Here is a 13,138-nt window from a genome sequence, read left to right as displayed (position 1 = left end):
AACTACCATAACGAATTCCTGCGGTATGACCCATTTTGCAGGTCTCCATATAGGCTTGCTCCGCCCCTTTCTACATCTTACCTCATCAACCAAGGGACTGGGAACAGCTGCCACTGAGGTAACTCCGAAAACAAGGAAAGATTAAATCATACATACATAACAGTGTAAACTAAAATGTCACATATATGGCATATGGCACATACTCTATAAAATGGGAGTGAATCTTACATGCATGCAAACCCTACTATAGCTCTAACTGGAGATGGGTAGGTAAAAAAAATAGACTGGTTCAGTTTTGATGTAAGAATTTTGACACAGGAAGCAATTAGCAGCAACATTGTAAAATGTCAGTGACATTCAGGAACTATGCAACACTTGCAGTGTGAAATGGGTAGTTTTCCCAAAGTGGTCAATTGAAATACCTACCAATAAGAACAAAAGATACAGTTGATTGACATATGACAGGGTGGTAAATAGATTGAAGGGTTGCCTAGGAAACTAGGCCCTAGAATGTCCTCACATCACCTACAAAGTAATATGAATGAGCGAATTTCTTCATGTATGAATGGGAGTTTAGTTTACTGACTTTATTTTTGTGAGGAAATTCATCTTTTTAAGTTTTATTGTTATTTATTCCATATTGTCCTCTATTAAACAGCAGTTCTTGCTCATAAGGGGTCATATGTTTGTTGAGTTTTTGTTTGTATGTATTGTAGGGTCTACCTTACAATATAAAGCACCTTGAGGCACTGTTGTTGTGATTTGGTACTGTATAATTAAAATTGATTTATGAATTTATTACGGAAATGAATTAAATGATTATTCAAATTGATAGCAGAGAAAAGAACAAAACAAAGTAGTGGTGCAGAGTGTGGGCACTACTCTAAATTTATACAATGCCAATTTGACCTGTGTTCACTGTTACTTCTCTGTGTCCGTGTTTGCCTCATGTCTGTGCAAAGCACACACTATGAAGGCTGGCTGGTAATGGCAGATGACTTCATTAGGAGACATTTGCTCTGCTGCACTCCAAAGGCCAGGAGTCAGGCAATTACCCTATCTCCCAGGAGATTTACAATAGGGCATGGAAAAAAAACAAAACAAATTGTAAAGTGTAAAATCTAAAGAGACACAAGGCGGGATGCTACGGTTAACCAGAGCAGTCTCAGGTTCACACGGGGTGAAATTTTTTTCCGTTGCTCCAAGGACTTACTGGGCAGTTATTGGTTTTTCATTAAAGGGGCACCAGGTAAGAGGTTTATTGCCCTTAAGCACTAAATGACCATAATATATTTCTCTGGAGATTGGCCAGGTTATGAGTTTTGTGGCTTTCAAAACTCACTTTCCATCCCATTCTCCCCAGCCTCGTCACCAACTTGATTTTCAAGATGCTCCCAAAACCCCCAAACACAATTCACAAACATTCTAAAACAAACTATGGATAGTTTCACATTCTTGGTGCTGAAGTAAACTGAAGAACCCTGCATCATCTGCTCATAATCCATTTCTGTTTGACCTCTGCTCTGTTTAATTAAAGGTCAATTATAGCTCAGTAACCATTAACAGGAGAGTGTGGAGTGGGGTGGAGTATGGCCCTGATTCACTGATATTCCAATTCCTTCTACCCGATGAAGGTCAGCAAAGGTTACTGAAGACTTAATGACCATTTACAACACAGAGTGTGAGTAGCAATCATCCATGACCTATCCCAGAGTTTTTTTCCCCCTTGAAAACAGGCATGTTATTTTCTGCCACATATATGACACAGTCTGGCAGGACTGTAATTATCAGTCTTAAAAACTTGAATGAAACATACAAGTCTTAAGCATCCCCAAACAAAGAGTATTTAAATATCCCTGACTTTAATGTGCTATAATTGTCTAAATTTAATCTCAATATGAGAAATTTTTTTTTATTAATGTTCACTGCTCTGTTTTTAATTATTTCCTAGTTTGGATTCACTATCTAGTCTTGGCAACTGCTGAGTGATAAAGGAACGCAAACACTTAACATTTGGTTATAGCTGAACCCAGTGGCGTGTCTAGAAAATTTTTGTTGGGGGGGCCAGGTAGGGGCACAGATTTGGAGAAGGGTGGCAGATGTAATTGGCAGATAATGTTAAAAACAATTCTACCAACCGTTAACCATAATTCAATAACCCTATAAACCTAATAACTGAATGCGCTTTTAACTCTTATTAGAATGAGATTTTAACCACTACGGTGCAAAGTTTTTAGATACTGCGTTGATAAAGTACAAGAGATATAATCAGTTAGTGTTTATTCAGCAGTCAAGGACATCAATATTTGCATAGTATTTTTACTGACATGCAGTGCACATATGTTTTGGGCAAAAACATTTTTGAATATTAAAATACGAACATTTTTAACATACAACTGGCAAATTAGCCAATGCCAATGCAAAACCAATGCCTATTAAAAAAAGAAGATAATCTTCTCACAAACTGGTGTTTGATTTTGAAACAGGAAAAAAGTGGGGAAACAAATGAAAAGACTAACATTTGACTAAAACCTGAAAGCAAGAAAATACTTTATATGCTGCCTTATGGTAAACTTTGGTAATATTGATGTAAAAAGAACAACACTGGCTGATGATGAAATACAGTCAGCTGGCATGGTGACACTGCCAGTATTAACCTGCAGGGCTGGACTGGGACAGAAAATCGGGCATTTTCACTACAGACCGGCCCACCAGGTATTAAAGCCATAAAGCCTTTGAATGAAAACAAATGCTGTTGTGACAGTGATGTACACTGTCTTATGGTATATGTATGATTTCTATACATTTTACGTCAGATAAAAACTTTGTTCGCAAGATTCAGATAATTATTTAATAAAAGCTAAATATTTGAAATGAGAATAAGAAAGAAAAGTATTTCTTTGTGCCCCACCTCTCCCTGTTAATGCCCTACCTGGCCCCCTGGCAACACTTTGCTAGATCCGCCCCTGCACAGCTATCAGCTGTCAGCTGCTTAGAAAAGGATCCTGGTGTTATTTGTCTCTCAGAAACAGTTCATAACTTCCCTTCAACTCATTTATGTCACCTAAAAGGTAGACCTGTTTCTCCATCACCTGTTCAGCTCTGATGATTCAGTAAGGACATCTCCTGGTTTCATCTTCATGTTTCCCTCTCACCAGATATCCAAACCGATATCATGACCAGCAGGTTTACAGCTGTGGCTCCAGCAAACATCAGCTGATACTAGAAATTAATATTAAATAAATTCTAACAACAGCTGATCAAGCTTAAACGTGCTACTGTCGTTTAGCGCGACATCCGCTGGTTTCCTGTTTCTGGCGGAAAGTGGGCGATAAATAAACAAGAGAGAAAAGCCGATCAGCTGATCATTGATCAGTTTCATGATTGAAGTAGAAACAGAAGAGAGAGGGGGGGGGGGGGGGGATAAGAGAAGAGGCAGCTGTGCAGCGTAAAGACAGAATAAATCCAGCTTTGTGTCTTTTTCCATTCTAGCTAAAGCAAACTTCTCAGCTCAATACAAAACACATAATATTTTCTCTGAATGAGGGACCATTCCATTTTTTAAGGAGCCGTTGGCAACTCTACTAACTAACCTTATGAATAATATAAAGTTCACTATCAGTAACATCATAGCAACCGAACAGCTGTATAGAAACTCTGTCACGCTAGCACAACGAAAATAAACTCCACCTAAACTTGGTTTATATCTGACCCAGATAGAATGCAGGTCATAACTTCTTACCTGAAGTTCAGTTCACCTGATACTCGGACCGGCGGCTGCCTCGGGTCTCTCCTCCTCCTGCCTCCCCTTCCCTCATCCACCTGTTGCCTCTGTGGAAGCTCCGCCATAGCCACCACCAAACAACTGAGTTATTTTTACACATCGACCTGCATCTGGCCAATCCACCACCTCTCATTGTTCATGCCGTTACAAAAAAAAAAAAAAAAAAAGTCATCAGCCCATCCTGCAAATGTCCGATGGCTAGTCCAGCTATGTTAACTTGTTAATCTTTCGCCGAAAAAGACAGACAGGCTTCACCTGAGCAAAAACAGGACAAAGGTGAATGTATCTCCCACAAAAGCTCAATTGGGTTATACTGAGAGCAGAAAACTAGGTCAAACTTGGCCTTTCCTTAATGCAAAGGCTTACTGTTATGAGACCAACCGGGGGTCTCGTAAGACTTGAGCTCTAATTTCTATGTTTTATGAGCCCCTAGTTAGGTGACTGTCTGACAGGGACAGCTCTGTCATCTTCAAAATAAAAAGGCCCACTGCACTTAAACCAGAGGAAAGTGACTCAATATGCACATAACTTTACTCAGTGAGCATAACATTCATGGCCACAAGGCCTTCAATAACGTTAAGGTGTCCCTGGTTGGCCTAAATCTTCAACCTTTTTGTATCCAACTTTACTGCGTATCATTCTTTATCATTCTTCAACCAACATTTTCTGTCATTTCCTTGTGAAAGACACAATAAAATCAAAAAGTAATAATCATTAAATAAGTATCATGCTCTGAGGCTTGCTGCCACTGAAACCGAAGCTTAAAGAGGGTGACAAAAGGAAGATTACCAGGTAATTCTTCATTAAAAAAAATAAGACTGGAAAAAACCCCAGTGCGATAGCATCATAACATGTTCGAACCAAGAGGTAATCTGTGTGTGTCTGAGCAGTGTTTAGTTTACCAGGATTGAATGAAACACATACTGATACAGCGACCTGGTTTGTGAGTTTCACGAGGTTGATCGTAGGTAACATAAGAACAGCAGTAACACCAGGCATGCTCACAAAATTATGGGATGAGCTTGACCACTGTATAGACGTAGGCTGTGTGTCCAGAGGGCAACACCTTGAGCACTTGTGAACATTGGAAATTTTGTATGTAACTTTATATTCAGCCATGTATTTTAAATTTAGCATTTTATGAAAGTTGGACCTTATTTGACATTGAAGACGAGGTCTGAAGTCCAAATTAATGTGATATTTACAATACCCAGATATGATTCCCTATGTGTCTATATGTTGCCAATACAAACAATGGCAGTAGGAAACAGAGTTTTAAATAGCTCTATGCAGCGTTATTGTCACTTTGACATTCAGATCAATCTATTGACCTTGAAGGAGAGGTCAAATGTAACATGATATAGGGCTGCTCGATTATGGCAAAAATGATAATCACGATTATTTTCACTGAAATTGAGATCACGATTATTTGACGATATTTATTTAACCCTTTAAGACCTACTATAGAACCAAGTCCACCAGAGCTTATATTATTTTTTTACATGCTGTAGTGCCATTTGTGGGAGCATTTCAAGTTGCTATACATCAATACAACTGTTATAGCCCATATTTTAATAATATGTATGCATTAAGTGCATAGTAATTACATAAATTGCAAAAAAGTGCAATAAACTACAAAAAAAATTGAAAATCGCGTTTGTTTTGTTTACATATATTTCTACTTGGAGAAATTTAAGAGGTTTATCCCTCAAAACTTTAAATACAATAAAGTTGCAAAAAATAGTTTCCCACCACAGGAAATTTATTTTGAGTGTCTTCATAGTTTTATTTTGGAGATACAGCAATTTTTATATACTGCAGGAAAAACAAAAAACAATCCTATGATGCAAATTTGCAAAGAAAACAGCATATGCATCATTTCACTGTGGGAAGTGTTACGACCAGCTGATAGGAACGGCGAAGCGTGTTTCTGGAATATTATGTTTTTGTTCCTGCAAGCGCTTTTTATGCAATTTTTGCAAAGCTATATGTGGAAGGAAACCGTGACCGAGGACAAGCTGATGGCATCAGATGTAAGTACAACTCCTCCGGTTTCATATGCAAAACAAATTATTGTGCTAGCTTACACGGTTCAGGTTCTACAGGGATTTAACAATAGTTACGCAAAACGGAGCGTGCTGCTCTGACCGGCTTTAAAGGGTTAACAATGACTTTAAAAAAATAATATAAAATAGTGTGCAACACCACTGAAGTTTTTTTTTTTAAACTCTCTTTTCAACCAACGGCAGTCACTCTCCAAATAACTTCTGCTTAGCTTTCCGAGCTTCCCTCGGGTCCTCTTAATCAGCGGTCTCCAACCTTTTTTGCGCCACGGACCGGTTTATGCCCGACAATATTTTCACGGACCGGCCTTTAAGGTGTCGCGGATAAATGAGGGAGGGGCTAATAATCAGCTCAGTCATTTTTAATGATCGTTGAAAGCCCAGATCGTAATCGTGATTAAAATTCGATTAATTGAGCAGCCCTAACATGATATTTAAAATCTTTATACCTATGTCGACAATACACGCCACAGTCGTAAGAATAGTTATAGGCTTTTTGTCAATTTTCGACCAATAAATCTTCGAGTTGCAGTTTAAGACTGTGGTGGGTGTAAGCCAAATTTGAATGGATTATTAACATGAACCCCCCTCCACACACTACAATATTTTATCAAGATTTATTTAAAGCTTTTAAACCTATCATATTTACAGACAGAAAGAATAACCTCGTTGGTGGAGGTAACAAAACATTACCCAAGCCAGACGAGTAACACTAATCCTAAACAGGGTGCCTGGGACCTAGTGTGCGTTATGATGACGAACAATTTCAAATGAAGCTTTTCAAACAAGACTTCCCAAAGCTGTGAACAGCTTTCAAAATATGTGGACTCTCCTGAAAAGGTGAGTCTGTGTTGCTACATTTACACATCCACTATAACCTGAAACACTCACCTCTCTGCATATGATTTCAAATCTAAAGATGAGCTGTGTAATACACCCAAACACACCACACCAATATTAAGTATTCTAAACAGACTCTATTAACACTGTTGGTTTAAAAACTCTGTTATATTTGACCTTGGAAGTTTCATATATAGTTTTCCTCCAGTGACAGGTTTATGCTTTACAGAGGTGCCCAGATGTTTTATAGCTAACGTCCACACTGGACCGTGGCTAGAGCGAATTTGTGCAGCAATAAGTACAGGGTGGCTGCTGGTCACAGAGTCTTGTGGGAAAGAGCCCATGAAATCACATTTTCACCAAAGTGGAAACTATTAAGGCCTGAAAAGTGTTGTGCTGTGCAATTCCTTTCAGTAGTGACTCAGACATTCTTGAAATATTAAAGACAACATTAGCTTTAAAGCCCTTGTAATCTTTCCTATCAAGTGGCTGATCAAAGCAGACGGGTCGGTTTTGGCGTACTCCTCCACAAAGATTTGTCATAAACAGGGCAGGGAGACAGTTTGGCCTATTACTAAAGTGCTTCAGGCATAGGGTGCATAAAGGACAACTAATTTTCCTCTAACTTTGCTTAAAAAGTGGTCATTAAAACACACAATTAAATGCACAGTAAAAGACAGCAAGCCTAAAGCCTAGAAGACTTTCATTGACTTTTTTAACCTTTCTTTTTCTGCACATCTGTTGAGCATATTAAAAAAGAGCCAGTGCAGAGACACCAGCATTACAATGCAAGAGATAACTAAAATGCATAAGAGGCTGTCCACTCGGAATCAGCCAATTTTCAAATGCATGTCTGTTTTCTCTTTCCTGCATTTCTATGCAAGGAAACTCTTCTTCCCTATTTCTTAATGAGCCCAGTTCTGCCAGGAAGCGGCCACACATGCAGCCAAAACAAGTATGATGCATTCTGGAACATGGCTGCATGTACTGGAAATAATTAGTTCCATGGTTTAATTTCTGGTTAATGACAACATTCAGTGCTGTCATGAATACTGACAACAGGAGGACTGATCCTCATAAACCATAAAACAACGTCCCGCCGAGATCCTCCAAACTGAATATCATCAGGAATATCCCCAAAAATCCGGCAAGGTGTTGTCAGTAAACAGCACACATGCGCTCGTCAACCTGTTTGGCGGTTCTGATTCATTCCAACCAAGAGTGAGCAAACGACAGGACAGGAAAACAAACAAAATGATAAGCCCAGATTTCTCAGGACAGGGAGCTTGCTGACTTCAGATCAGCTGACTTCTGTTGAATCTTCTTCTTTGAAGTGATTCAACGTTAATGACATCACACTTTGATCTGAATGAATGTATATGAATGTAAATGATTGAAAATGTTAGTGTATAATTTATGCTTTAAAACAATTAACAAGTGAGATTAATTTAGTCGATGTGGATTTTCTTTTAACCTTAAGGCCCCACACTTTGAACATGAATCATGGATCTTTGTTCACAGTTTACCTAATTTCAGAATTAGATTTCATCCCTCTTCATTGGATGAAAAGCAGCTCATAAACCACCAAGCTTTTAGCCATCCACTCTATTCTAGTTCCATTTGGTGATTAATAAGAATCACTGTGAAAACAGGCGATGTGAATGTCAGTTTCAGATGACAAAGTTAAAAACTGTTCTATTAATTTATTCTTACCGGGTCCGATCAGTGCGTTCCTACTCAACCTTGCCTGTATTACTCAGAACAGTGAAATAGGAGACAGAGTGACATTACACAGAGACAGATGTTTTAAGGTCAGAGAGAAGAAGAGGGGCCTATTAGACATTCTTCTAGAACAATCCCCTTGCTTTTGCTATTCACAGTCACAGAAAGACAAAGATAAGGAAGTAGAAAAGGTGAAATGGCTTTGCCCTGCTCATTCACTGCACAACAGATAAACTCAGATCATCTGGCAGACTGGAGACATTACTAATCCGGCTCAGTTGGGATTCAGGGGGAAGTGCTATTGTTCTCAGAGTGCCATTAAACTCCCCATCAACTGGAGTGCTGCTCACAACCACTGACAGAGAGGAGGTATATCGTATACTGTTCAAGCCTTGGCTGTGGTCTGCATACACGGTCTTGAGCTACCGGCTGCGATCAGCATGATTTATGAAGAGTTAAAGCGTGAGGTGTGAAAAAGTGAGTGAGGCAGCAAGGAAGGAAGGAGGAAGGAGATAAACATACAAATAGAAAAAAGGAAGACGAGGACAAACAGAATTGGACAATGTGTGCAAAAGTGAGCATGGAGGTGACTTTAGAAGTGGATGGAAAGAAAACAGTTTGCCTTTGCTTCAGTTCAACCATGCGATCACTTAAAGAAGAAAAGCACATACACACATAGGTCACTGAGAGACGAAGTGCTTGATTCGACCGTGGTGTCTGAAATTAATCAGTGGGTGACACCAACAAAATCTCCTACCATAAGGCCTGGTCATCCTGTGTCCTTCGGACTGAGAACGCACTGATCTGACACCCATGACATGACCTTAATGTTATGACTCAAAGCTAAAAGTCATCAGAATTACTCACAAGCTGAGTGAAATGAACCAAGCGGGTCCTTAAGAAAAAAAGTGCTCACTCCATCTACCACAACATAAGCAAAATCCTGAAGTAATACTTACACGTACATTTCAATAGTATTCTCATTTGTACAAAAATTATACATGAAAAAATGACAAAAGGTGAATTTGTTTCACCCTAAAGAGGGTCAAACTGTAACTCTAACATGGTGCTCTAAGTCACAGGTGCTAATCCTCCCAATAACCCTACAGTCTATATAATGAGTAGATTTTGATGTGTATTGATTATAATAATTATTTTATTTTATTTTTATTTTTTTGTTATCTGTTTGCCAAGACTTTGAAATAATATAATAAAACCACAAATGACATATTCCAATCACAGGGTTACAGTTATGGTTAGGGAGTTTTGCTGACGATGACTTAGATCTCAGAGGGCCTGGCCAATCTAAACCCAAATGCTTGGTATATGCACCTAAGCCTACCCACCTTTGATCTGAGGTCAGCATTTTTTAATAGACCCATTTGGGGTTTGATTTCTGTGCTTTTTCTTGTGTGCAACACACAGTTTAGGGGCCCCTGAGTAACTTGCTGCAACTGTTGACCCTTAAACCATTTTAAGTTGGTGAACTGAAATGTGGTGAGTCACAGAGAGATTTCCACTTTCCAAACCTCCATTAATAGGTCCCCAGTAAGCTAGTAGATGTTAAGGGGATAAATAAAGCTTTTCACATGTCACAGCTATACTGTGTGTGTGTATCGTATAATGCCAGTGTGTTAATGACCTGTGTTAGAGTCAGAATTAGAGGATATATCAGAGTACACCCTGGACAGGTCATCAATCTGTCAACGGGCTTCAGGACAATTAAAATAACACAAATGTCCTTAAATTAAAGTTTGGCTTACATCAGACAGCAAACGTAAAAGCATAAAAATAAACATATATAATAATAATGATAAAAAAACCCCCTGAAAAAAACAACAACCCTGATTTGATTCTTTGGATTCACTACTTCTGCTAATCATAAGGTTGCACGCATGAATCAAAAAGCAAAGAACCTTATGCAAGGCAGTAGAAATACAAGTACACTAACCAATACAAACAAGAAGAGATTGATTCATTCTGTCACACTTACTTAAAAGAGACATAAAAAGTAAATATATATATATATATATATATATATATATATCTCATTAATAACAATAATAATAATAATAATAATAATAATAATAATAATAAGAAGAAGAAGAAGAAGAAGAAGAAGAAGAAGAAGAAGAAGAAGAAGAAGAAAAGCAAAATTAAAGCAGCTAAATTAAAAGCTCTAAAACAGCCCTGAGAGAGTGGAGGAGCTGTTTTTACACCATGAAATATATCCTAATTTATGTGTATCCATTAATATATTATAAATATATAAAATTACAGTAATTATTCTCATGTGAACGTTATCCCTTTAAACTAGTTTAGGGAAATGTGCAGTCATCTGCAAACTATCACTTCTACGGCTGCCAGAGTCTTCTCCTCTGTGCTCCGTCGGCTTCAGAGCGCTCAGACCTCCGCTTCACATCCCCTGCTCCCCCGGGCGCACTCACCTAACTTTTGCGGCCACGGAAGAAATCGCATCACTCCTCAGATTCTTCCTTTTGGACACCGCAGTTCCCATGCTGAAGTGGAAACAACCCAGGGGAGAAAACGCAGACCATTCCACAGATTGGTCGGCGAAGGATGCAGACAGGAGAGGAAAAAACCGCGAGGAAACGGCAAAATGAGAAGCATCAGTGCGCACGGCCCACGAGCTCAATCATCTCATGTTCATCTCGGTGTTTAGAAAGAGAAAGCTGAGTGTTCCAGAGGAGCCGCGGACTCTGCGTAAAGCGCAGGAGCGCAACTGGAAGATGCGGGGAATATGGACCACCGCGCTATGCTCTGCTCTCCTCATCCAACTAACGTGTCCACAAAGGAAGCCAGACCATAAAAGGAAGAGCAGCCCTCGTGGCTGCCGCACAGCGCGGACAGGTGCGGGGTGGGCAGCAGCGAGAGGAGGAGAACACGCTGCTTCATTACACGGGTGTATGTGAGATGAAAAGAGGTGTGGACACTCGAGCCCACAAGTAATCACGCCGCTTATTATCTGCAAACGACGCGTGTGGCATTCAGAGACTGTGGGGACAGACGGGCGCAAACAGTAATATCACATTTTAAACCTGCTGAGATACTTCTTGTGTTTTACTTTGTTTCCAACATCGTGAGTGGGGCTTTTTAAAATTCTCTGTCTGAGGTGACATATCAGTGAGATGTGGCAAAGCTTTTACATAAAACGACTCAAATTTGGTAACATTTGGGTTGGTGTGACAGCATACTGCGCAGTTATAATGTTTTATATGTGTGCTGTACTTTGATCCCATTTCCCATACACGTTTCTGCTATTAGGAATTATTGTTCACTCTGATAGTTCTCTTAACAAGCAAAAGCATCTGAGAATGGAGACTGCATTAGTACATAATGTGGGATGTGGCCCAGTCTGAACTCTAGCAGTTCCAAGTGTCTGTGGTTTAGTGGGTCACTTGTTAGTACTGATCCTCAAAAGAGGGTTAGCAATCTGTCACTCCCAAAACTCTGCTTTTATTTGGTGTTTGTTTAGAGGTCTGCAAACATCAAGTGAGTGTGAGTCACTCAACTAGAACATACAGAATGTACAAGAAACTTTGCTAATGCAAGGATGGTAATGTCCTATTTTTCATTAGCAAAGCCTTTAACCTCCTAAGACCCGAACTCTTCCACGGCATGCATTTTAAATTTATCTTTGATATTTGGGCATATTGGGACCCAGTGAATGTAAAAACAAAGAATAACCAGATTTTTTTTTTACCTGATTTCTGTTTCTAAGAAAAATGAGGGCCACATATGAGGATATTCATTTGAAATTTTGATAGAACAGTAGCAGTATAATGTCCTCGTAAGTGGATATCAGACCCCTGTTGAGCACAATTGAGTATTTTGGTCTAAATAACCCAAAATGTGATGTCCACATATGTGGCTGCCAGGTCCTAGGAGGTTAAGTCAAGTCACTTCAATTATCAGCTAGTTCAGTTGGAAAAAAAATGTACTTGTTGTCACAGGTTTGAATGCTCTTGCAGCAGATAAAGATGGCACAAATCTGTTACTCTTCTCACAAATAATAATGTTTAATTTTGCTCTGAGTCCTGTGACATGTTCAGGATGTACCCCAAATTTCAGGTGGGATAGACTTCAGCTCCTCAGTGACCCTGAATTGGAATAGCAGTTGAGAAAATGTTCCAGCTGATGAAAGGATAGTACCGTTATCTAGGTCCTTATGTATTTGGACAATGACACAATTTTTGCAATTTAGCTTTCATGCACTATTTTAAGTCCATGATTTAAGTGCAGATGTTCAATTTTAATTAAAGTGGCTTTACAGCCATTTTCCTGCAATTTCAGAGGTACAAAAAGAATTGGACAAACTAACATAATTTAAAACATAAGCATTGTTTTTAATCCTTGGATGAAGATTGTTTGCTGGCAGTGGCTGCAAACCCATGTAACATCAGCATGTGCTACATTTCTTACTTTCGCATTATCTGTTAGGTCGTTATTGCAGCAGCAGTTACTTGCTGCTTGTTTGTGGTGCTTACTGAAGGAAAAACTGAAGGCAGAAATTGAAAAGCACAATCTGTTGGGTGGAGATAATGTGACTGAATTGGCCATTGAAGGATATCCCATCTCTTTGCCTTCACAAACCCATTGGTTGCTTTTGTAGTGTACTTTGGCTCATTATTTCTTTAACTGTGAATTTCTGTCCACATAGTTTTGGAGCATTTGGCTGAATCTAAGCAGAGTATAGCCCTGTGCACTT

At 39.1% G+C, this 13,138-nt stretch overlaps 1 protein-coding gene across 1 annotated transcript in view; it reads right to left on the bottom strand.

Annotated features, from left to right (window-relative positions):
• The window catches only part of LOC146696537 (NMDA receptor synaptonuclear signaling and neuronal migration factor-like), a 71,456-nt gene extending 60,176 nt beyond the window's left edge, over positions 1 to 11,280 (bottom strand). The window contains exon 1 of the mRNA XM_085474655.1: positions 10,857 to 11,280. Coding sequence (XP_085330781.1) covers positions 10,857 to 10,927 — 71 coding nt within the window. The 5' untranslated portion in view covers positions 10,928 to 11,280. The remainder of the gene's footprint in view (positions 1 to 10,856) is intronic.
• Between the last annotated feature and the right edge of the window lie 1,858 nt (positions 11,281 to 13,138).

Source organism: Copadichromis virginalis, linkage group LG12 (assembly GCF_057382275.1).
Source record: "Copadichromis virginalis isolate Kocher_CV1m ecotype Utaka linkage group LG12, C_Virginalis_male_GT1.1, whole genome shotgun sequence".
Lineage (NCBI taxonomy): Eukaryota > Metazoa > Chordata > Actinopteri > Cichliformes > Cichlidae > Copadichromis > Copadichromis virginalis.
The sequence above is the reverse complement of the archived record's forward strand: the minus strand, read 5'-3'. Positions and strand labels throughout refer to the sequence as shown.